Source organism: Urocitellus parryii, chromosome 4 (assembly GCF_045843805.1).
Source record: "Urocitellus parryii isolate mUroPar1 chromosome 4, mUroPar1.hap1, whole genome shotgun sequence".
Lineage (NCBI taxonomy): Eukaryota > Metazoa > Chordata > Mammalia > Rodentia > Sciuridae > Urocitellus > Urocitellus parryii.
This window is the reverse complement of record NC_135534.1, coordinates 189,788,528-189,815,309: the sequence shown is the minus strand read 5'-3', so window position 1 is coordinate 189,815,309 and position 26,782 is coordinate 189,788,528. Positions and strand designations below refer to the sequence as shown.

At 33.0% G+C, this 26,782-nt stretch overlaps 1 protein-coding gene across 1 annotated transcript in view; it reads left to right on the top strand.

Annotated features, from left to right (window-relative positions):
* Positions 1–656: 656 nt before the first annotated feature.
* The window catches only part of Shoc1 (shortage in chiasmata 1), a 61,900-nt gene continuing 35,774 nt past the window's right edge, over positions 657–26,782 (top strand). Inside the window, 9 exon segments of the mRNA XM_026391178.2 lie at positions 657–701; positions 3,733–3,853; positions 7,820–7,907; positions 10,481–10,665; positions 18,645–18,810; positions 19,166–19,277; positions 20,769–20,922; positions 24,691–24,792; positions 25,829–25,937. Of these exon segments, the coding sequence (XP_026246963.2) occupies positions 657–701; positions 3,733–3,853; positions 7,820–7,907; positions 10,481–10,665; positions 18,645–18,810; positions 19,166–19,277; positions 20,769–20,922; positions 24,691–24,792; positions 25,829–25,937 (1,082 nt within the window).

Sequence of the window (26,782 nt, the reverse complement as noted above, 5' to 3'; positions counted from 1 at the left end):
TAGATTAAGTTGTAAGTGTAATTCCGTGAGTTCTCACATAAATGAGAACCAGCCTAGACTAACTCTGCATTCTAAAATTTACTTATTGCTTCATTAGATGTACTTGCTGATATACTACTAATGACCTATTGACCTAGTTGCCTTGCTGTATTATAGTTGCTTTATTACAAATAAGCTATCTATTAAGGAATGCTAGCTTTAGGCTTTTCATTTTCTAAGTAAGAGCATGGAAATAATTTCCCAAATACTACTTTAGTCCTTCAGCCAGAGTTCTGCTGTTGGTTATGCAATTTCAAGACCTCTTGAAAAACATGGTTATCTTGAGAAAACTGCTCTGCCAGTCTTTGAAATGCCAGTCTCTTCTGCAACAAAATGATCACATTAACTGTATTTCAACCCATAAACAGCTATATGGTTAAGCAATATAGAAAAATGTATAAATAAGTTTATGGATATACACAATATTTTCATATTAGATTTAAATCAATAATAAATGTTATTTTATAATTAACTTTTATCATCAGAACCATTTCTTTAAATGAGTGAAACAAAGTCTTGTGATTAAGAGAGATTTTCTCCTCTTGGCTTTGCTACTTACCAACATTTAATTTTGTATTTCCAGATGTTAAATTTGTATTGCTTTATAGAAACAAGATATGTTTCCAGCTTTGAAATATTGTGCAATAGACTATTTATATGAGGTAATGTTACTGGCTTACTATCTATTTACTAGGAATTATGTTCTAAAAATATTATCTGCATTTGGTATATGATGGGTACAGTAATCCTTACATTAATCCTCACTCTAATTATTTTTACTTTCATTTAAAATTACTTTCCACTTTTAATTTGTGCTTAAAATTCCATCTTGGAAGGAAATTGCTACATTAAAATAATTAAACAATTAAAATGAATTTGAAATTACTGGAAGAAAAAACAAAACTTGGCAAGTTGGGAGGGTCTGTTAACACTCTACAGTTGAAAAATCAATCCTAGTTATCTTTATTATAAGATAATAATAACAGCATGTATTAACCACTTATGATGGGCCAGATACTTTGCTCTTCTGTGAATTATATTCTTTGATCATTATAATTACTCCAACAGGTTTTACAATTTTACAGGTTAGGAAAATGCTTTCCAGAGAAATTAAATAGTTTGTACAAATGTTGAAGGTGAGATTCAGTCCCAGGCACATTGTTTTTTATTGTTGTTTTGGTTTTATTTTGTTTTTTTTTGTTTGTTGTTGTTGTTGTTGTTATTGTTTGTTTGTTTGTTTTGGGGTTTTTTTTGTTTTTTTTTGTTGTTGTTTTGTTTTTTTGGTACCAGGGATTGAACTCAGGGGCACTTAACCACATCTCTAGCCCTTTTTAGAGACAGGGTCTCGCTAAGTTATTTGGGGCTTTGCTAAGTTGCTGAAGCTGGCTTTGAACTCTCAATCCTCTTTCTTGCCTCAGCCTTCTTAGCTGCTGAGATTACAGCATGCTCCACTGCCCTCAGCCTCAGGCACATTATTAAGAAATGTATTGGAGAAGTTGTCATATAACAGTTCATTGTTCTAATGATCTTAGTTGACAAGTTAAATTTTCATTTCAATTTTCATTTCATTGAACCCATCTAGTAGGGCAGAAATAAAATTACTCTAGTTAAACTAAAATTGTGCTATATTTTACATCAAGTAAGACATATAGCCATCTTCAGGCTTTATTATTTCCTCATAACTGAGGGAAGCAAATATGTAGTGTTATGAGATATACATGATAGGGAGTCAGATATCTTAACAACTTTATGAATATAGATCACTTGCAAAAGTAGTGTGTACTCAGACATCCTCAAACTTTTATCCTTGCCCATGGAATCTTAGTTTCTTGCTGGTATACTACACTCCCATGATATAATGCAAATATGATACTAATCAATGGCAGAGGTTGTAAAAGATGCAAGACCTTGAAAAGTTTATTAAGACAATATTTAAGAACCAGTTAAATAACAAATAAGACTATTATCAAATGAAGATCTTGCAAACTAGATCAGTACACAGACAAAAAGAAGAGAATGATTTGAACTATCCAAGGAATCAGAGATGCCTTGCCCCCTCAATTTTTTCTTTTGGACCTGGGGATTTAACCCTGGGAAGCTTAACTACTGAGCCACATCCATAGCCCTTTTTATTTTATTTTACTTAGAGACAAGGTCTCACTAAATTGCTTAGGGCCTTGATAAATTACTGAGGCTGGCTTTGAACTTGTAATCCTTCTGCTTCAGTCTCCTAAATCATTGAGATTACAAGCCTGTGCCACTGTGCCCACCTGCTCAAATATTTTCTAAAAATATCTTCTTTATGATCAAAGGTAAAGCAATGGTTAACATCATGCACATCATAATATTGTGAGAATATTATGATAGAAAGAAATTATAGGCTAGTTATAAACAAAATTTTGTTAAAGTTACCTTTTATAATTTCTTTTTTCGATAAAGTGTTAAGCATTTTTCCTACTTACTATGAATCTTTGGTCTTCATTTTATAGAAATTAAGTTATATCTTCTCTATACCATTTATTTTTACATAACGATAACTTCCCATTTAACATAACACCTTTGGCACACATAAAAATCTTTTGGAAATAATGTAAGAAAGTATCATTTGCCCAAATATGTAGAAAAATGAATTCTGTGTGAAGTTAGTACCGCTCACAATCCCAGCCCCCAGAAAGTAGTTTCAAAAGTGAGGGCAGGATGGGCAAGCTGACCAGATGGGTCCAGCTTCTAACACACAAAAAAGCCTGCATCAGTTTTATTTATATCGGAGAACATCAAAGACTTTCCATAGTTCTCCACCCAAAATAGGATAAAGGTGGGGGCAGTTGGCTACTCAGTTCCTAACAGGTTATGCTCCTCTCTGGTACTACTGCGAGGGACCTTTCTAACAGAGTGGAGGGAAAGGTCATGTACATTGGGCGGTCTGTCTCCAAGGGAGAACCATGGGAAGTTCCCAGTGCCAGATCTATGCCCTTCCTGACTTCGATGCCAAGAATAGGTCCTCATGCATTTCATGGATGGCTTCCCACAAGTTAGAGTTACTAAGGGAAGGTTTCATAAAGGAGATATTTAAGATGGTCCTTGAAAGATGAGTAGGATTTTGATAGCGATAGTAGGGTACTCTTGGAAGCACACTGTAGACTGTTGTGTTGATGAGGGAGTAACTACTGAATGGCAAGGATAGGTAGAGAAGGAACTGGTCTATTAGGGAAAACAAGTAGAGTAATGGGAATTAATGTTGAAAAGTAAAGGTAAATCTAAATTAGAAATCTGATTGATTTACCAGTTTATTCAATTGTTTGAATATCCTTTTCAAAGAACAATTTAAATTTTCTTCATTAGATATATTTTTAAAATTAGAAACATATTTGCTGGTTATAACAAGTGAAAAAAAGGACAGCCGCATTATACTGGTTAGTGATATATAAATTATATGATCCCATTTTTTGTCACACATACACACACACACACACACACACCCCACATATATTTTAGCCTAACCTAAGGAAAAAACTATAACAATACACAAACTATAAATGACATTACTAGGGACCTTAACTTTCTCAGTTAATGTGGTTCTTTTTTATATATTTTACAACAAGCATGTATTATGTTTAAAACAATAGAGATTTTACTATTCTGAATATTGATAGTGTGTGTTAAAAGATTTTATAATCTTACCTTCTTATACAGAGTGTAGTTAGAAAGAAGTTCTCCAGAGATGCTTTATTGCTTCGAATCCCTTCATGTTTCTCTCAAGGTGAAAATTATGCACGACTTACTGATGATAAATATAGGCGGCCATGGACAAGAGGTATGTTTTAAAAATTATTCAGTTTAGTGCAGTAGATTATTAAGAAAATGCTGTGACCAGGCATGGTGGTACTCACCTATAATCACAATTATTCAAGAATCACAATTCTAGGCCAGCCTGGGTGACCTAGGGAGATGCTGTCTCAAAATAAAATAAAAAGGGATGGGGGATATAGCTCAGTGGTAGAGTGTTGACCTAGCACGAAGCATGTGAAAAACCCTAGATTCAATCCCTAACACTGCCCCCCCCACACACACCAAGAACATGCTGTGCTTTATTCAGTAAAAAGTTGTTGTGGGAGATCTTGGGGAATGAAATTGGCCAAATTGTTACATGCATGTACAGATATATTACAGTGAATTCCTCTATTGTGTGTTAATTGTAAAGCAACCCAAAACTCATTTCACTTACATCAAAATTCTCAGTAGTTTATAAGTTGATTTTTTTATTACAGAATTTGGGTGACTAAGTATAGATTAGAAAGTTTATACTAACTATAATAAAACAAAAAGATAAATAGATGATGAAGTCTTCAAATATTCTAAGATTATAAATATTTGTTTTATTATAAGATTTTTCTGTCCCAAGAATGACTATAAATTATAATTATACACTGAATATAGAATTACTCTAAAATGTATTTGTATGAAATATTGTATCTATCAAGTCAGAGGCTAAGAAATAGGTAACTTCCTTGGAATCCAGTTTGTCCTCTTTCTCACTGGTAGTTCTTAAGAATAACTATAAAATAGCTGAGCTCAGTGGTGTATGCCTATAATCTCAGCAACTCAGGAGGCCGAGACACAAGAATCACAAGTTTGAGGCCAACCTTAGCAAATTAGTGAGGCCCCTAAGCAATGTAGTAAGACCTGGTCTCAACATAAATAATAAAAAAACTGGAGATGCAGCTCTGGGTTCAACCCTCAGTATAAAAAAAAAAGAATAATTATAAAATGTTTTAGAAATATAATATCCTGAAATAGAGGGAAATTGGCTGAAACAACTCAGTCTCTGTTCAGAAACAGGATTTCTTTAATGCTTTAACCCAGTGTGGGGTGTTTTCTGGGATCCATCAGTTGCTACACAAGTGGGGCCCATGAAAACAAGATTCCATCCACCCTGGGTAACTTTCTTGAGTCTTGGGAAACCAGCTCACAATGAATCCTAGGCTTCTTTTGTCCCATACTGCCTATCTGTAAGTAATAAATTTATTTCATGTTTCTTTTTATATGTCTCACTACACTCAGAAAAGTTGGTAACCAGTGCATAGTGAACCTGCTTCATAACCTGGAGTTTCAAATTAGAGTTATCAAAGTGTATATTGCACATAAACTAATGAAAATGGGAGGAAACACCAACAGCATGAGTATAGATAGACCAGAGAGCTTAGGGCAGACCCTGGAACACTCCAGGTAACATCAGTAATTAAAAATCTATGTAGTCGGGCATGGGGGGGGGTGCTGGGATTGTGGCTCAGTGGTAGAGTGCTTTCCTAGCACACGTGAAGCCCTGGGTTCAATCCTCAGCACCACATAAAACTGAAATAAAGATATTGTGTCCACTTACAACTAAAAAATAAATATATTTTTTTAAATCTATGTACGGGGCTGGGGTTGTGGCTCAATGGTAGAGTGCTCACCTAGCACATGCGAGGCCCTGAGTTCGATCCTCAGCAGCACATAAAATAAAATAAATGTAAAAAAAAATCCATGTAGAAGGAGAAACCAGCTAAGAATTGAGATAGAAAAACCATGAGTATGGTATTGTAGAATTCTAAAGAAAAAAAGTACTTAAAGAAGGAAGTCATTGATAACCTTGCTATAAGTGGCTTCCCTGGAATATGGTTACAAATTTGATTAGAATATGGTTGGAATGTGATTGAAGTATACTGAGAAGAGAATGAGGAGTGGGGAAATAAGGTAGCAAGTTTGGACAACTCTTTTGAGGACTTTATATGAAGGAAAATTTTTAAATGAAGCACTAGCTGAAGGGAGAATGAGGTAAAGAGAATTATTCTTTGTTTTTGTTTTGTTTTGGATGTGTGATTTTTAAAAATATGTATAATAAGGAGAAACTCTAAAATGCTTATTTGCCAATGGAAATAATCTTAGTAAAAAGAGAATATGATGATGCAGGAAAGAAAAAGGAAACTTGGGAGTAAAGGGGGATAGGATAAGGAGCAGAATCATGGAAGTTGGTACCCAGTAGGTACCAGAATGATTATTCCATTGTATATATTAGCAATATAGAGTTTGTGGGTGCCTATGCCAGGAGATTGTTAGAATTGGTGGTTAAAGATGAGGTAGTTCCTCTTTGTTTATATCAATTTTGTATGTGAATGCAGAGTCATAGATAGGGATCAGGATCAGGGGGATGAGCATTGAAAATTTGAGGAGAAAATATGTGAAATGACTGTCTTAAAGAGCAAGAAAGTCATTGTATTAGGCAATATACTATTATCATCTGTCAATGTTGGATGGCCACTTAAAATTTATGATCATAACTTGAAACGAGATCATTCAGCATAGCTGGATGATTTTTCCCCCATACTTTTCAGTTGTTCTATAGTACATACCCAGAAAGTTGAGAAGGTATTTTCCTCCATTAATACAAGGAAAGGAGGAGCAGGGGAATCCAGAGTCTTTGTAAAGCAGTGACCTTGGAACTTACAATGTAAGTTACAACAACACTATGAAACAGCAACTACTAAGGAAACTGAGGTACATAAGTAGTGTAATGTAGAGGGTAGATGGGTGGGTTCTTGGTTTTGTGAATTCAAAGAATGAAATCTATGGATACAAGGGTGAGATCAAGATAACAGGATTTATTAGAATAACAGAAAGAAAGCAGAGCTCCCAAAGAAGGAGGTGTCCAAGAGAGAGATGCCAACAGGTGTCTAATGTGTAGGAGTTTTGAAAGGCATATTGGTGGGGTGAGGGATGTTAACAAGCCAATCAACATGTATAATTTCAATCCCTTATTTACATAATTAAGAGGACAAGTCAGAAATTGTGGTTTAACACATCTGTTGGGGAGAGGAAGGGATCTACTTTGTGGTCAGCCATTGTTATGGATAGGAGTAGGATCAGCTAAGGAGGAGGCATTGTGGTTGAAACTGTCAGCAGCAGTGACAGAATGTTCTAGCTAAGAAGGAGGTGTTGTGGTTGAAGTTGTCAAGAGCAATGACAGGATCTCCCCTAGTCCTGATGTCTCTTCTTCTAGGAAGGCAAAATCTCATTCCCTCTTTTCCTTCAAGGCCTGTGTCCTATCTGCTTATGGGAATTCTCCTTTCCTGCCTCATTCTCTTAGTAGTAGCATAAGGATTACAATCTAGGCAGAGTGATTTCAGAACCTGTACATTTACTCATTGAACTTTCATATTTTTTCAATAAGGTTTAGACTTATATGTAAAGTGATTTGTTTCAGGTATCAAAACTAGTCAGAAATAACACTGATGGACTCTGATTTTACTGGTGGTAGAATATTTCATTTGTATATTCCGACACTAGCATATGACGTGGTCCATCTCCTTTAGGAACCAAGGAGGCAATTTGGGTGACAAGCTTAAATACATAAAATTTTAAATGTGCAACTGCATATGATTAAGTACCAGATTGTTTCTGACAATATTAAGGAGTTTCAAGGGGAGTACATGAGAGTGAGATGGAATGGTTAGTGAAGGCCTTATTAATTATAGCATGAGCTGTTAAAGAAAAGCTGTGAAACAGGATGATGTTTGATGATATTCTGTGGTTGAATTTTGGTTGAGGCAGGTTGTAACAATGAGAATGATTACCTAAATGTTTGGAATTAGATATCACTTTGGGAAAAAATACATTTGTGAAAAATAAAGATAATGCTTTATTTGTAAATAAATGAAAGATTCACCATGTAAAAATTTTGGTTTCCTTGTATTAAATATAAAAGAAAGTTTTAGAAGCTAATGTTTACTATTCTCTTTCCTAGTCTCAGCAGTTTCAGTTTGGGGAATGACAGACAGCTCAATCTTGGATCAATGGAAAGCAGGTTTCTTTGTGGAAGATTTCCTTGAGAAGTATGTGTTATTAACCTCAAATTTCCTTTTACATCTAGGAAATGATAAGCATTAAGTTCTCCAGACACTTGAAAAGAAAAAAATTTTTCACCTCCCCACATATTTTCTTCTTTTATATAAAAAAGAGAGAGAAGAGAAAAGAAAGAGCCCTAATTTGAACCACACAGAGGCTAACTGGAAATTATTTATTTCCCCCATTTAACATTTATCATCCTAACCTTTCTGTTTTTCTTAGAATATGCCAATCTTGTTTCCTTCTTTAGGCCTTTGTATGGCTCTCTCCCTACCATTATGCCAGCTCCTCAGAGGGCCCTTCACTAACTATATTCTTTAAAATATATGTCTTACCAACCCACTGGCTGTTATTTGATGTTCATTTATCTTGTTTTATTCCATTAATAACAGTTTTTTACCATAATTATTTATTTATTTATCTGTCTTTCCTTTAGCAGATCATCTTTGGGAGGGCAAGAACATTGCTTTGTTTGCCTGTCTTTTCCCAGCACCTAGAATGGTATTAGCGTGTTATAGGCACTCGATAAATATTTTCTTAAAAGAATTAGTGAATGACAGTTGATAGAATTACACAAAAAGAATGATAGCAAAAAAAAAAAAAAGCTGATCTAGGTTGGAAATCTCAAAAGCAGCAGTGTTTTCAGGTTAGGAAAAGGAGAGGCACCAGTGGAAAAAAACGAATAACTGAAACCCTATGACAGGAAATAAGGTGAAGGCCAAGAAACACGGAATTGTCTTCATAGATCTTTGTATTGGGGAAAAGAATTGGCCATGTGTTCTCAAAATCATAGTACCAAGTATTATTACAAATGACAACTCTGTCAGCAACATTTATTTTGTGTAAAAAAAAAAAAACCACCAGCTATGTAAGTACTAAAGTACTAAAGTCAAAAGTCTATAAAAATCCACATATGAATCATATGTTCTTAATCCATCATATGAATATGACCAAATGGAAATATTTCTTCCTGTAACTATGTTTTCTTCAAGAGTAAAGGAGAAATTCAAGAGATTTTTTTCCTACCTATAATTTTAAGATACAGCATATTCATTATTTTTATTATTTATTTTTACATTAGGAAGTTATATTGATTTGGCTCTTTCAGTTAGTACAAGAGAATTATATGGGCTAAAATATTTAGGATGTCAGAAAAAAAGGTATATTAGCATGTATGGCAAAACTATTCACAATGTGTTTATCTGCTGGAAGATCTCTTATAACGCCAATATCTTAATGGTATAGACAATGGCACATACACCTGTATCATTTGGGAAAGAGATATTGGCAAGGTTAAGGGAACCAAAAACCATTCCCCAGAACTGGGAACATCAGAAGTTTTTATTCCACCTAAGTAAGAAATAACATAGGAAATGAATAGTTACCAACATAGTAAGAACTACATCTATAGGAGATGGGCTATCCAGTAAGAGATGTAACCTTTGGTGGAAGAGTACAGTCACTTCCAAATTACAGCCCAGCAGTGAAGGACTGGGAGGAATAATATTCCAACCTGTTTCTCTCACCGTTGTTCTCCTGCCAGTGCTTCCTGAACCCAACTAGAAGCTAGAGGGTACAAAAGCTTGGTTTGTCCATAGAGATCAGCTTCCCAGGTTGCAGAACAGAATATAAAAGTTTAGATAATGACATTGATGAGCAGGCACTGAATGTTCAGCACAAGGGCAGTTTGGCAATGCATGACAAAACTTTAAAAATCTGTATACCTTTAATCTCAACAGTCCCACTTTTAGGAAATGTATATTGGAAAATTATTAGATAAGTACACAAAGATGTGCCTTACAATGTTGCTCATAATAGAAAACAATTAAAAGAAACTTCAATTTCTAATAATAGGGAACTGGTTGAATAAATTTTGATTTTCTGATTATGTAAATCAGCTTTCTGACATTTTAACAAAATATATAAAGTAATAAACTTAGAAAAGATTTATTGGCTTGGGAGGTTCCAGTCCACGATCCCTTGATTGGTTCCTAGGGATCATTGGGCTTGTGATGAGGTAGCACCTCATGGAGGGAGCACATGGCAGAAATAAACTGCTTACCTCATGGACCAGAAGTAAAAAAAAGGAAGAGGAAGGTGCTGAGATCCCACTGTCCCCTTCAAAGGCATAACTCCCATGACCTATAGACTTCCCACTAGACCCCACCTCTTGCATCCACCACTACTACCCAATAGTATACTCTGGGGACCAAGCCTTTCCTTTGGGGAACATGTAAGATCTAAACTATAGCACTGATTCAGTGAGATCCTTTTCATTCAAAAATGAAATGAATGTAAATATGCTCATGCTTTATTGTTAAACTAAAAAAGAACAGATTACAGAAAACTTATACACGTGAATCCATTTTGTCTTAAAATATTTTTAAAATAAAAATTTTTTCATAATTTTTGTATTCATCTTGAGTGGTAGGGCTATGGATGATTTTTTCTTTGTATATGTTGGAATTTGATATTTTTTTCCACAATGAACATATACTATTTATTAATAAAACTTTTTAAATAGGACATAGACAAAAATAATAATTTTATAATATTATAGAAAGACAGTTACAGGAATGGTATACCAAGTAAATGGTGAATTTGAAGAAATTGTTCCAAGTTCAAATCCAAACTCCCAAACTGAAGTAGAAGAAGAAAGCTTCTACACTCATAAGGATTACAATGAAGTCTTTACACCTGTTAAGTGTTCAGAAAAATGTCCAGCACTTCAGGCACAGAACCAAGGTACAGCATTTGTCATTTCAATTGTTATAAAATATGACTAACATGCATATTTTCACTTTAGTGCATTTCTATTTAATTGAATTTTAAAATTTTTATTTTTACGGGCTGGGAATGTGGCTCAGGCGGTAGCACGCTCGTCTGGCATGTGTGCGGCCCGGTTCGATCCTCAGCACCACATACCAACAAAGATGTTGTGTCCGTGGAGAACTAAAAAAAATAAATATTAAAAATTCTCTCTCTCTCCTCTCTCACTCTCTCTTAAAAAAAAAAAGATAAAATTTTTATTTTTATTAAAGATAACTATGTGCATACTTATTGTTTAAACTTTGCCATATTAGGAAAATATTTCCTCTTTCATATTAATCCCCTTTCTGTAAATTGGAATTTTGTTGTTTTCTATTGTTGTTTTGTTTTATTTTTTGGAGTGTAAGTTTGCTGAGCCTCAAAATAACTTACAGAGATTTTATCATAGGTGCTCACAGCATTTGCTACAATGATATTGGCATCTGTGTACAGATCTTATGACAGCAATCTAGTGTAACATTCAATCCCTATTATGAAGTTATGTTTGTATGTTATTTTTCAAAACATGCTAAAGATTTTCTATCTTCTCTAATTTATGTGAAACTAAAGCTCAAAGTCTTGAATATTAAGATAAAGTTGAGTGTATAATGTAGTAGAAAGAGTCAGAATTTGAAGTCAGAAGATTTGAAATTCTAGTCCAAATCCAGTTAAGAAGTGGTACAATTTTTGACAAAATTCCACACCCCTTCATGAGAAAAGCCTAAAAAACTAGACAGATAAGGATGTTATCGCTACATAATAAAGTCTATATTTGGAAAACTCATAGTCAGTATCATACTGAATATGAAAATATTTCCAAGCAAATATATAGGAAAAAATGAAAGCATTTCCTCTAAAATCAGCATGTCCACTCTTGCTACTTCTATTCACTGTAGTATTTAATGGGAGCAAGTAGGCGAGACAAAGAAATAAAAAGGATGCAAACAAGGAAGAAAAGTCAAATTATCCCTGTTTGTGGACCCTAAAGACTCCACCAGAATACTTCAAAGTATTGGGATATAAAATTAACAAGCAAAATCAACAGATTTCCTGTACATTAATGTTGAACCCATTGAGAAAGAAATCAAGAAAACAATTCCATTCACAATGGCTTTTTTAAAACTATTATTTTAGTTGTTGATGGACCTTTATTTTACTTATTTGTATGTGGTGCTGAGAATCGAACCCAGTGCCTCACACATGCTAGGCAAGTGCTCTACCACAACCACTACCCAATAGTACACTGAGCCACAACCCCAGCCCTACAATGGCTTTTAAAATGCCTAGAATAAACCTAACCAGGGAGGTGAACAATTTTTTACAGTGAAAATTATAGAACATTGAAGAAATTGAAGAAGACAGAAAGACCTGCATGTTCATGGATCAGCAAAATAAATATTGTTGAAATGGTAATGTTATCAAATACAATCTATAGATTCAATATCATCTCCATCAAAATACCAATGATATTCTTCACAGAACAAGAAAAAAATCCTAAAATTCATATGGAGACACAAAAGAACCTGAATAGCTAAAACAATCCTGAGTAAAAGGAGCAACATTGGAAATATCACAATACCCAATTTCAAAATATACTACATAGCCATAAGTAACAAAATATAATGGTACTGGCATAAAAATGAACACAAAGACCAATGGAATAGAATAGAGAATTCAGAGACAAACCCATGCCACTCCAGTCATCTGATTCTTGACAAAGGAGCCAAAAATACAGCCTCTTTAACAAATGTTGCTAGGAAAACTGAATATCCACAAGTAAAAGACAGAAACTAGATCCCTATCTCTTACTATGTATAAAAGTCAATTCAGAATAAATCAAGGACCTAAATGTAACACCTGAAACTTTGAAACTTCTGAATAGGACTCTAATAGCTCAGGAAATAACAAGAATTAGCAAACATCAGATTAAAATGCTTGAGCAAAGCAAAGTATACAATTAACAGAGTGAAGAGGCAGACTACATAATGAGAAAAATTTTTGTCAGCTACCTTCTAGCAAAGGATTAGTATCCAGAATATAAAAGGAACTAAAAAACTTAACACTAAAACCACAAATAACCAGATCAATTAATGGATAAATGAACTGTACAGACATTTTAAAATAAGTATGAATAGCTAATAATTATATGAAAAAAAATTTCAACATCTTTGACCTTGGAGAAATGCAAATCAAAACTTCATTGAGCCAGGTGCATTGGTGCTTATCTGTAATCCTAGCAAGTCAGGAGGCTGAGGCAGGAGAATCACAAGTTCAAAGTCAGCTTTGTTAACTTAGTGAGACCCTATCTCCAAAAAAGAAAAGAAAGAACTACAGTGAGATCTCAGCTCGACTATCATCAAGAATAAATCAAGGGCTTTGGATATGGCTCAAGCGGTAGTGCGCTCGCCTGGCATGCTTGCGGCCAGGGTTCGATCCTCAGCACCACATACAAACAAAGATGTTGTTTCCACCGAAAACTGAAAAATAAAATTCTGTCTCTCTCTCTCTACCTCTCTCTCTCTTAAAAAGAATAAATCAATAAATAAAAGCTGTTGAGGATGCAGCTCAGACATCCAAGCTTGGTGAATACTCTAATTTAAATCCACATAATATAGAGATATCTACTTACTCATGTTTATTGTGACACAATTCACAATAGCCAAGTTATAGAATCAGCCTAGGAGCCTGTCAACAGTTGTGGTGTATATACACAATGGAACATTATTCAGCCATAAATATAATGAAATCATGTTATTTGCAAGAAAATGGATGCAACTGGAAATCATCATGTTAAGCAAAATAAGCCAGATTCAGAAATACAAGTATCACATGACTTGTGAAATCTAGGAAGAATGAAAGATATGAAAATAGAAGGGAGATTATTAGAGAAGAGAAAGGATAAGGAGGTGGGGGGTGCACATTAAGGAAGGGTAAGGGGGTAGACATAATCAAAGTATGTTATGTACATGTATGAAGATGTCACAGTGAAACCTGCTGTTCTGTATAATTAAAATTCACTAATAAAAAACAAAGTGTCCTTTGAGATTTGGGGGAAAATGTTATGGTTTTTAATATTCATCTATAATTCCTTTCTCTTAATTTATTCTTCTAATTATAAAACTTTGTGAGGATAATATAATAAAAATAATGTGTATGTATGTATAAAGGAATACATATATACATGGTTTGTGAAAAATAGTAGGTTACATAAACATAGGATTATTATTAAGGTAACAAATTAGAAGTCACTATTGGTTAGAATCAACTATTTACTGAATCAAAAATGCTTTAATTTCCGAAATAATTATATATTATTCATATCCTATATTTCCTAAGAGGTCCTGTGTCATTCAACATCATTTTATAAATTTAGATTTTCAATTTCATTTATTTTTTTGTATTCATATTGATTGTTTCCAACGTATTATAGATAAGTTGGTCTTACTATCTAAATCAAAAGGAACTTATTATACTTTGAATTTCAATTAATACTATATATTATCTGGATCTTATAATAAAGATAGAAAATCCTTAGTTATAAGATTATTTCAAAAATTTTAAAATTTTTTAAATTGTAGATGGACAAATTATCTTTATTGATTTTTTATGAGGTGCTGAGAATCGAACCCAGTGCCTCACACATGATAGGCAAGCACTCTACCACTGAGCACAACCCCAGCCCTATTTCAAAGTACTTTTAAGACAAAAACAATGGCTGCTTTTCTTTTACTTTTTACTGGTTTGTTGATATTTGTTAATTTTCCAATACATATAATTATTTTTCTGGGTATCCTTCAGGACATCCTAGAAATACACAAACAAATGCAAATATATTTTTATTTTTATACTTATAAATAAAGTTGTGCATGCATATAGTTTAGAGAGTCAATAGTTGATTGATGCTTGTCATAAAAAGCATCAATTCCCTGGCTTCATCAACCACTCTCATTTTTTCACTTTTCTGAGGCAACTGCTTGCAACTCTTTGATACAGTTTCAAAAGTAACTCTATACCTTTGCCATTTACACTATTTATATGTCTATATATAAAATATTTATACTGCTATTTCTTGATTTGGGGGGAGCCTTATATTTTGAACTTTTACCACACAAAGATGGAACTGTCTCTACTTTTCTACTCCTTTACCACCACATACCCCCATGCTATCTATTGTTCACTCTTCCACTGTAGTTATAACTTTAGTTAATTCAATAGTTAGTATTTATAGAATTTTGATTGTATAAAGTACAATGTATATATGCTACCCCTTGGCATTTACCTGAAGAATTAATATCATCATAGTAGAGTAGTAGAGTAGTTCATAGATACCCATGTTTATAGTAGCACAATTCATAATAGCCAAATTATGGAACCAGCCTATGTGGCCATCAACAGATGAATGGATAAAGAAAAAGTGGTATTTATACATGGTGAAGTTTTATTCAGTCATAAAGAAGAATGAAAGTATGTCATTTGCAGGAAAATGGATAGAATTTGAGAACATTGTATTAAGCAAAATAAGCCAAACTTAGAAAGTCAAGAATCATGTGTTTTTCTTGTATGTGGAAGCTAGAGAGGAAAAAGGAAAAGAAAGGGGGGGATGGAGGAATCTCATGAAAATCAAAGGGAGACCACCAGTAGAGTAGAGGAAAAGAACCAGGGGGAGGAAGTATAGAGAGAAAGAAGAAGTATTGAAGAATGATATTGGCCAAATTCTGTTGTTATATCATGTATAGGTACAAATATGTAACAATGAATCTCATCATTATGAATAATTATAATACACCAATAAAAATGGGAAAATAACAATGTATAAAATAGTATTGTGGTGGTCAATGATTTCTTGTACTCTATGAAATTAATACTTGTTTTCTTAGTTTTCTATGAATTTAGATCTGATCCTGAAACCCTCGTATAGTTTTCTAAATAGTTTCTTAATATATTCAAACATAAAGTTTAGTAATAGTTTTATCTATGGGGACTTTAGTTCTAGAAGCAGTCATTATCACCATCATCCTTGGGCATTCTGTTCACACATGTCTTGTATTGGGTTCTCTGTTTCTTCAACCTTACGATAGCTGGGTTTATTCCCTCATTTCCACTAGCATAGCATAAGAATACCCTGTTAATGCCAACTTTTTCATTGAGTATATTATTACTGATTTAAACCTTGTGATAAGTAAAAAAAAAAAGTATATTTTATTCATTTTTAAAATCATTGGTGTTTATTTGCCATGCAAATAATTTTCTTTTGTAAAGTGATTCTCACTTTTGTTTCTTTCTTGTTCATGTATATTATCTTTATATATAAGGTATCAGTAACTCCAAATATATTTACTTTGAACCTAACCAGTTCTGTTAATGTTTTCCATTATAGTTTCTTTCATCTTTTGTACTTAGAAAATTCTTCCACAATTAGATAACTATTTACTTGTATTTTCTTTAAGATTTTTTATAGTTTTATTCTGGGTTTTGTTATATGTTTAAAAGTATGGAATTTTTTTCCTAAATGTCTGGCAGCTATCTCAATATAATTTTCCACTGATGAGAAATGCCACTTGCATCATATACCAAATTCCTGCCCTCATTAGACTTTGTTTCTGGACTTTCTGTTGTGTTCTATTGTTTTGCCTAGTATCGTGTCAGTATTATATGGTTTTAACTATTTAATATACAATTATAACATGTATTAATGGTCTCTTCTTTTTGTTATTTTTCCCTACTCATAAATCTTTATTTCTCTAAATTTCCTTTGTAATCACTTCTCCAAGTTCCAAAACAGACCTTGTGGGAAATTGAAATGGTGTTGAGATCCTTTAAAATTTACCAGTTTTATTATAATTATTATTATTCAGGAATATGGTTTGTCTTGTCTTTTCTTAGTTTTTTTTATTTGTTAGCAAATCAATCATTTAATAATTTTGATCAGACACCTAAGTTAACTTTTTTTTTTACTTAATTATCTGGAGTGTTTTAGGTAAACAGAAGTATCTTCTGCAAAGAACAAACCCTTCCTCTTTCCTATGAATAGACCTCTTTTTTTCTGCTTCTTTTCACAATTAACTAGACAAAATTTTGTTTCCTGGTGACAATTTAACACTCCCCTATGATAGATGGAAACAGTCTCTATCTGTGAAGCACACATCGTAGTTGTTATAAAGTACGAACTCTGGGGAATGCTACATAGCTATGAGAGTTTAAAAGCAGCACCCTTGGTAAAACAACCTTTGTAGAATTATAGAGAACATTGGCTGTGGTGAGATGCTGCCATCAAGTGGTTGCATCAAAAAAAGGCTGGTTAGAAAACAAGGCCTCATAAACTGACATGAGATGTCCCTATGTACTTACTCCTAGAAATATCAGAATGTATCTCCAGGTTGGGAAGACATTTGGAGGGTCTGTGTTTGGAAGAGAAAAGTGGAGATGGTGATATAAATAAATGCTGGTTTTACTATTAATATGACCGAATTCATATTTTCAACATGGACTATATTGATAAACCATTTTAACTTTCTCAAATACAGCATCCTTGGGCCTGGAATTGATTTACTAGCTCTCTTTCGTGTGTCATGAAAATTTTTGTTCATGAGATTATCAGGAGCTTAGGTTCAGATAAACAATCTCTTAGGAGGCTATTTTATATCACAAGTTCTTGCCTGACACGCCTGTAATTCAGTGGCTCAGGAGACTAAGACAAGAGAATCAATAGTTCAAAGCCAGCTTCATCAACTTAGCAAGGCCCTAAGTAACTCAGCAAGAGCCTGTCTCTACAGAAAAGGGCTGGGGATGTGACTCAGTGGTTAAGTGACCCTGGATTCACTCCCTAGTATGATGATGATGATAATGATGATGATGATAATAATAATAATTATTATTATTATTATTATTTCTCTTTTCACAAAGCCATTTAGTACTAGAGATGTTCCCTGATGGCTTGACTTACACCACATATTTGTGTTACTTATTAGGCATATATGGTACCACTTGTATAGTTGGCCAGGAGAGATTTCACTCCCTGAAAACTCCATACTATTATTCCTCTCTCATGACATTCTGCCATCACTCAACTGAAAGGCCACTGCACTGAACAGGAGACCACTGCTCTTCCTCCAGATGTTTTTAACATTGGGGAGTTTGGCTTTCCAAGTAGTTTCTCATCTGTACATATGTTTTCCTTTTTATCTTTCCATGCAGGAGCTTATTGGAAAGTTTTATGTTCAGAAATTGGCTCCAAAACTCCCAAGGCTCAGAAACTGTTAGAGCTCTCAGTTAGCCAAGATTCTAAAGTAACCAAAACTCAACAGGGTGCAGATAGAGAGGAAAGATTTATTCCAGCAATTAACCATTAACAGTAGTGTTTGTTAATATGTAAGACATATCACATTCTCAAGTAGATACTTTTATGTATAATTTTCATTGTAATTAACTTTATAGTAACCAGGCACGAGTAATTTTAAAATGGTATAATCAGAATTGGTTTCATTTGTAGGCTTTGTAGACTATCTTTCTTCCCCACATGTCAAAGTCTCTGGGGGATGAATTAAAGACCTTACAAGTTAAAATCATACAGAGATGAGAAGTTCAGAGTCAGCCAAAGTTAAATACTTTTATTTCTTTAAATTTTTGCTGGCTATTTGGAAGCACAAGATCTTTTTATAGTATAGCTCTTTTTGAACATTTGGCTACTCCTTGGTTTACTAAATAATATTAAAATGTATTGAGTTTTACCTAATGTTCTAGTACTATGCTACATGTTTTATATTTGTAATCCATTGAAAAACTAAAGAATTTTAAATGTGTTTGAAAAGGCCAATTATATCTAATGCTTTATTACATTAGCTTTCAGATTCCTTTGTATAACTTTCACAACTTTTTATTATTTTTATTATTCCTTTAAATTTCTTATTTCTTTTCAGATTTATTTATTGATGATGAAGAATTAATTTTTATAAATGATTTAGCGACGCTTAAAAGTCAACTACCAAGTTTAAAGACTCTCTTGAGTAGACTAAAACTCTTTTTGATAAAGGATCCCCTTTTAGATTTCAAAGAGCAGATTTTCAAAGAAGCTAATCTTTTCAGGTATTTGTCAGTGCTATAAATATTTTTATAGGAGAAAATATTCTCCTATATTCCTTTGTACAGTCACAAGTTGAGATGATATCAATGATATTTTACCCTTGCTTTATTTCAACTTTAATTGTAGTCATTGTATACTTTGGTTAACTACATTTCTTATATAATTTGCTTTAGTAAACACTGACTAATGTGTTTTGTTGTTGTTGTTGTTGTTTAGTTGTAGTTAGATGCAGTACCTTTATTTATTTTTATGTGGTGCTGAGGATCGAACCCAGCGCCCTGCATATGCTAGATGAGCGCTCTACTTCTGAGCTACAACCCCAGTCCCTGATTAATGTTTTATTGTTCTTATTTTAAGGAAATATTTCTCCTTTCAAGAAGATTTGGAAGTTTGTGTGAAAGAAGATTTTTATATGGATAAAGAAAACTTTTGTCAGGAGAAACTAGATGATGAAGTAGGTTGAAATGAGGTTGTAACACTTGGCTATCAATAATATTTTTATAAAAGTAAGAAAGCACACTTATACATTTTTAGTAATAAACATTGACTATTTACATTTATCATATCTAAAAGATTTGATAATGAGTTGAATGTGTATAAATTAAGGAGTCAAATTTACTTTTAAATACTGTTTCCTCAGTCTTGGCTGTACCATGGAATTACTTGAGGAGTTAATTTTTAAAAATAGTTAAAGCCTGGGTCCTACCCAGATATATTCTGATTTAATTGATCTGCTATTTATCCCAGGTATAGAGAATTTTAAAATGTCTTTCGATAATTCTAATTAATATACCTGATAGAGAAAATTGAGAAGTAATGTCTAATTTAAAAATTGGAGGCTGGGGCTATAAATATTGATTTATAAGTTATGCACAAAGCAGATAGTACCCAAGCTATATGGGAGGTGATCTCATTAAGGGAGTAAGACTACAGATTATCCAAGACTGAATTTGAAGTGCTACCAATATATAATAAGGAAAATAGCATCTTTGGGCGGCTGAAGTTGTGACTCAGTGGTAGAACACTTGCCTTAGCATGTGTGAGGCACTGGGTTCAATTCTCAGCACCACATATAAAAATAAAGTAAATAAATATATATATATATAACATCTTTGCATATTAAAGGTAAAACTTCTCAAAGATAGTCTTAAATTCCAATAGCTCACTGCATTGTTATTATAATATAGTATGTAAAGAATCCTAGTTGAGACTGTAAATAACTTTTTACAATTTGACAAGCCAAAATGTTAGATCCATATAGATTAGATACATTCACTAAGTTACTTTAAAAAAATTTTTAGAACAACTGAAAATATTTTATATTTTTGGGTTTTCTTAATATATTCAAAGGACATACATATAATGTTTGTATGTATAATGACATTTAAATGGCTTCCTTACAGTTAAAAATGTAACATGATGGTAAAAATAATCATTGTCTATTGGCTCCTTCCCTTCAGTGCCCCATCTCCTCTTTCATTTGAGAGTTGTGCACATAGTCAGTTTCACTTGTTGAAGAAGCCAGTTCAGTAGGAATGAAAGAGAACATTTTCTATGGAGTGCAGTAAAGATTCATTCCACTCCATCAAATCTTTTCACTTCTCCCCATTTACCACTTTTCATTTGCTGCAATGCTGGTTTTTAATTTAGAATTTTGAAATTTTGCTAAATTTGCTTATTTTGCATAAAGAATATGCTTCTGCATCTAGGAATAATTTACATCACTAATGTAATGAGTGATTATAAAAGATATTACTCATAGAATAATATTTGAATATTCTTGTAATAGAATATACTTTTGGCTGCTATACTTCTATTTTTTCAAAGTATGTATATTTAAAAATCAAGTATGACTTTAGTTTAAAATTCAGTATGCCATTTAAGTAAACTACACATTTATAAATTAAAAAATATTTACTTGGGAAACCTAAAAGCTTCTTTTAACTGTATATTATTTCAGCCACCAACTTTTCCTTCTGAGTTTGAATCCTTAATATCTTCAAGCTTCAAACAAGAAATTGATATTCAACCACCCTCAGAACTGAAGGAGTCACTAGCCATAGTACCAGAAATAAAAAATTGTATAGATGAAAATGAAAAAAAATTCAAAAGAGGTAAGAACTAATTTTAAAACATTTCTTATAAAATAATATTACCTTGGTTCCTTATTAAAATATGTTCTGAACCTCCAGATTTTGTAAAAAATGTTGTACAAGGCCAGGTGTGGTGGTACACTCCTGTAATCCCAGTGGCTTGGAAGACTGAGGCAGGAGGATCTTAGTTAAAAGCCAGATTCAGTAAAAGCAAGGTGCTAAGCAACTCAATGAAACCCTGTCTCTAAATAAAATATAAAATAGGGCTGGGGATATGGCTCAGTGGTTGAGTGCCCCTGAGTTCAATCCCTGGTACAAAAAAAAAAATGTTGTACAAGTTACATGTTGAAATCTCAAAATTATTATTAATAAGACTCTTTTCTCACTGTCAATCTTTTTTTTTTTCTTTTTTTTTTTTTGGTGGGGGAGGGTCAGTGCTGGAGATTGAACTTAGGGTCTTGAGCATGCAAGTGCTTGCCACTGAGTACATCTCCAGCCCATTATTCTCTTTGTACTTTCTATGCCTGAAATTTCTCTGAAATCAATCTAATTATTTCGAAATAATTATACAAATAAAGCTAAAAAACCTATATGGGTTTATAAAGATTTATCTACTTACACACAGTGAAAGCACTGTCTATTGCTTCTATGCTATTTTTAGTGAGCTACAGGAGCAGCTCATAGTTAAGGCACTCACAAAAGTATTCATGGAATCAGATGACTAGGAGAAGCATAACCTAGAATTTAGATGATTTCTCCACAGTTAGTCTTAGTAAATATTATTGAGTTATTTTTAAGGACAATTTGAGTCATATATGTAACTACTCTCTCATAAATTCCATTTGAAATGGTCAAAGATAAATAGCATTATGGAAGGATGAAAGGGGGATCTTTAACATCCATTGAGAAGAGCGATACTTACCACTCACAGATCATAGACTTGAAGGAATTCTTACACATAATACTAAATCAAGGGAATTACTGATAAGCCTACAAGTCAAAGCAAGGGATTAAAAAGCCAACTGAGCAAGTGGATCAAATCTATACTAGACCTTGAAAGTATATCAGAGTTCAAAGCCACAAGGTGGACCATGAACTTTTTAGCAGGATGCAAATCTCAACTCTATAAATGCTGATAGAAAGAACAAGTGAGTTTACTGTGATTACACTGTTAAACTCCCACACTTCACTTCACTTGAATGCTGAATTAATCAGAATATGGTGGTTATTATTATGCTATGTTATTACTGTTTTAAAATTTTTGTATATTAATTTTTAAATCTGAGTCATCTCATGGGTTAGTGTCCATTGACATATTTTTGTTGAGTATGAGTCACATTTTCCTGTTTTCTTCATTTTGTTACTACAAAAACTGTATTTTACTATGTTCCTTGAATCAAGTTGATTTTTTTTTTTTAGTAGGCTGTTAACTTGGTTGAACTCAAGCATTAAACTTAATCTCCCTTATGGTGGGAAAAAGCTGAAATCTCTACTAAATACATTTAGCCTTAATTACTGTGCTTGGAGTCTGCCCCATAAGTGTATATTTCAGAAATTTAGGCAGAGTTTACACATGTTTTGGGCTTTTCCTCTGTTGGCTTTCTCCTTTTCTGAATTTTTCCCTGTCACTTTTCAGCTGCTGTGGTAACTGTGAACTCTAGTTCAGGAAGAACTGTCCATAATTCTTTAAGACAATAAGATTACAAGTTATTATTCAAGTTCTAGTTGCCCCACACAACACCAACTACATCCTCCCTTCAAGTGAAAACCTGAAGAAATGGGAAATTCATTCAGCTGCAATTCCCTTCAGTTTCTGCCTGCTTTAGACTGTAGAACCTTCTGGTAGTCATTTTATACATTTTATTTGGAATTATAGATGTTATTTACAAAAGAAAAGGAACAATTGTCAGAAGCAAAACTCTTCATTCTCTTTTACATATTAATTCTTTTTGGGGGGGATGGGTACCAGAGATTGAACTCAGGGGCACTCAACAACTGAGCTATATCCCCAGCCCTGTTTTGTATTTTATTTAGAGACAGGGTCTCACTGAGTTGCTTACCACCTCGCCATTGCTGAGGCTAGCTTTGAACTCTTTATCCTCCTGTCTAAGCCTCCCAAGCCACTGGGATTACAAGAGTGCACTATTATGCCCAGCCTACAGATTCTTTTTCACCTACTTTTTCTCTCCTACAGTTCTATTAACTCTGGTCCACAAATGAATTTTCCCTTCCTTTCTCCCATACTTCACTTTTGTGTATGTTTACTGTGATTCTAGTAGGATTTGGAAGGAAAAACTACTGGTATGTTTTATGCTATACTGAAGCAGAATCCAGAAATACAATTTTGAAAGAAATTAATTATAACCTCTGAGATCCTGGAGAAAGGGAGAAACTTTTTTTAATATTTATTTTTTAGGGCTGGGGATGTGGCTCAAGCGGTAGCGTGCTCGCCTGTCATGCGTGCAGCCCGGGTTCTATCCTCAGCACCACATACAAACAAAGATGTTGTGTCCACCAAGAACTGAAAAATAAATTTTAAAAAAATATTTATTTTTTAAATATAGATGGACACAATATCTTTATTTTATTTTTATATGGTGCCGAGGATCGAATACAGTGTCTCACACATGCTAAGTGAGCACTCTACCTCTGAGCCACAACCCCAGCCTGGGAGAAACTTTTAGTAGAAAAATATGCTGAGTTCCTAATGTTAATAAGGGAATTGAGATTCTGCTTTTTTTTTCAATTAATAGAAAAAAGTCAAGATAAATTATATTTTTAAAATTAATGATAATGCATGCATTTAAAATAAGACGTATAGTTTCTAAACACATAGAAAAAAAGTCTCTTAGCAGTAGAATTAATTCTTTGGAAAATAAAACAAAGCAACCAAAGAAATTAGAAGCATAAAATAAGATTGCAAAAGTACCACCTTTGTTTGAATAACAATAAATGGATTAAGCATCTCCATTAAATGAGAGATCAATTCTTAGATTAAATTTTAAAAGTAAACCTAATTGCCATATTTCCGCAATTCTAAGACACATTATCAACTGCTACCATAAGACACATTATTAATTTAATAAACATGTTTAAGGGAAAACATTCAAAGTATAAGTCATTATAAGATGAATCACAATTTCATAAAACGTGAAAAACTATGTCTTACAATCAAGGAATTACCATGTATGCTATTTGCAAGAGTTGTGCCTTGAAAGAAAGACAAAGGTGAAAAATAAAAGGATTGGCACAATGTATCATACATCTAGGAAAAAAAAAAACAGTATTAATATAGAAAGGGGCTGGGGGTGCAACTGATGATAGAGCACTGCCTAGCATACACGAGTCCCCTGTGTTGAATTCCCAGACCACAAGTAAAGTTCCAGCTAAGTGGAGCATAGAAAGTCATTGTATACTGATGAAGATTAGATCTTTCAAAGTTATCTTATTCTTTGAAATTTTATAACTTATGGAATTGACACCCTATCTTATCTTCCAAGGATTATGTAGATTTTCCCAATTTTATATTTCTTTGTTACTTTTAATTAACAGTAGAGGGGTATGTGTACATAATTTTGACTGATAGAGAATGGCATATATAGGTAAGTAACTTTCACCATTAAGTCAGCATTTTCTTCTGAAGTCTAAATCTCCACTTCTTTCTAAAAGGAAAATTGACCTACAGTGAAGCAGGATACTTTAAAAAGGAAAAGACCACTGAACAATGTTACAAAAAAACTAATTTAATAGTACTTTTGTTGATGTACATTTTCTTCCTTTTCCTTTCAGATCTTACTACCAAACATGGAATTGATATTGATGATATAAAACGTAGCTCCACAGAGATTTCAGGCATTCAAAGCCAGAGTGAACCAGAGTGCAATAAGCCAGGTAGAAAATTTCAATAATTGATCTTATCAAGGGATACCTATATATAATACAAAAGTACAATGCATTCACATATATCATCTATTCTGAGTCAGTTTCAGTTTTAAATTTTGGTTATTATAATCCTACTTTGTCATGTTTTTCTTATTCTCTATCCCTTTATATTTATTACTACCAGACTCTTATCAACATCAAGAGTGAATTATATAGAGAGGAGAGTTACAAAAAAAAATGGAGAAAATAGCATTAATATTAGAAAAAGAAATCTTAAAATATAACTTAATAAATAAAATTTTATATTTTTCTCAGTATTAGCAATCTTGCTGATCTCTTTTATACTCTTTAAAACTAGCTTTTTAATCCCCTCACAACAATCCCATCATCCTCTGCTCTGTCATTATTATATTATTATCTTACCTAATTTGGAACCTCAGGATCATATTTTGTTCTAATGTGATGTCAAACATATTGATGATACTGCTACTTAAATTTATAATTGGATCACATTAATCATCTATTTGGAAGTTTGCTGCTTTATTTATAAACACGATAAAACTGTTCAATACTATCAATAAATGAAGATACATTTTTCAAACCCCACTCTATAAATGTATAACTCTGTGTGAGGCCATCTAGAGTCCAGACTCATTAAGATGAAGATTTTGTTTTCATAATACTATTTGTTTAACATCATCAATAATCAGTAAGGTGAGATAGTACTACCTCCTAAGTACTAACAAAATAAGCTACATAATTAAAACCATTATTATATATAAAACTCTTAGAACTTATAAAAATAAACTCAGTAAAGTTTAGCTGTTAGTGGATTTCTAAAAGATCACCACTATTGTATTTGAGATATCAGATAATATGTGTGTCTATATATATAGATAAATTTAAGCCTGTGTCTCAAGTAACCCAAATTTGTCTTTATTGAAATATTTTTGTTGTAATAGAATGATTCAAACATAATAATTGATTATAAAATGTTCTGAATTTTACTTTATTTTATTAACTTTTTAATTTTCATATATTCCAGGAGAATTAGAAATACCACTAACTCGTATACACCTAACAAGTCAACATTCTTCAGTAAATTCATTGTGTACAGGACTTGAGACATTTCCATTTTCTTCTGTTTGTAAAATGTAAGCAAAGATTATATCTAGAACTCAAGCTATGATTCAGAACAACCAGTTTTTAAAATGATCTCTCTATATAAAGGCAATTTTCAAGACTTCCATGAAAACATGTAAGAGATAATATAGTGCCTATTGTGAGCAACTGAAGGGAATATATGAATATACATATACATATATATATATGTGTGTGTGTATACATATATGTATACACACACACATACACACATATATATACACATTTTATTTTATACATAGAATATCTTTAGAAAAAAAACATGAAAGAAGTTAACATTGGTTGTACCCAAAAGGGAACTGGGTAACCTGGAATTATAAGTGGGAGTTTTCTCTCAAAACAGACTTTTCTACATTTAGAGTTTTCAATATGAATATATTACTACTAAAAATAAGTACTTTGAAAATTTTAAGATCAGAACATTGTACTTAGGACATTGCTTTAGATAGTTCCTCTATTGGCACTCACTGCCATAAAAAGGCAGTTGTAGAGTATTTGTTTGCTATGGCTTCCATAACAAATACCACAAACTATGTGGTACAAGACAACAGAAATTTATTTCCTCACAGTTCTAGAGGCTGGAAATTCATGTCCAAAGTCTCAGCGAGGTTAGTTTCTTTCTAAGGCCTCTATCCTCTGCTTATAGAGGGCCAATAGCTCCTTTTGTATTCGTAGGGTCTTTCCTTATCCTTGTCTTTGTCCTATTTGCCTTTTCATATAGGAATACCAGTCCTATAGAATTAGGGTATACTCTAATGAATATTTAACCTATTTACCTCTTGAAAGACCTTGTCTTCAATACGGTCACATTCTGAGGTGGTACTAAGGATTAGGATTT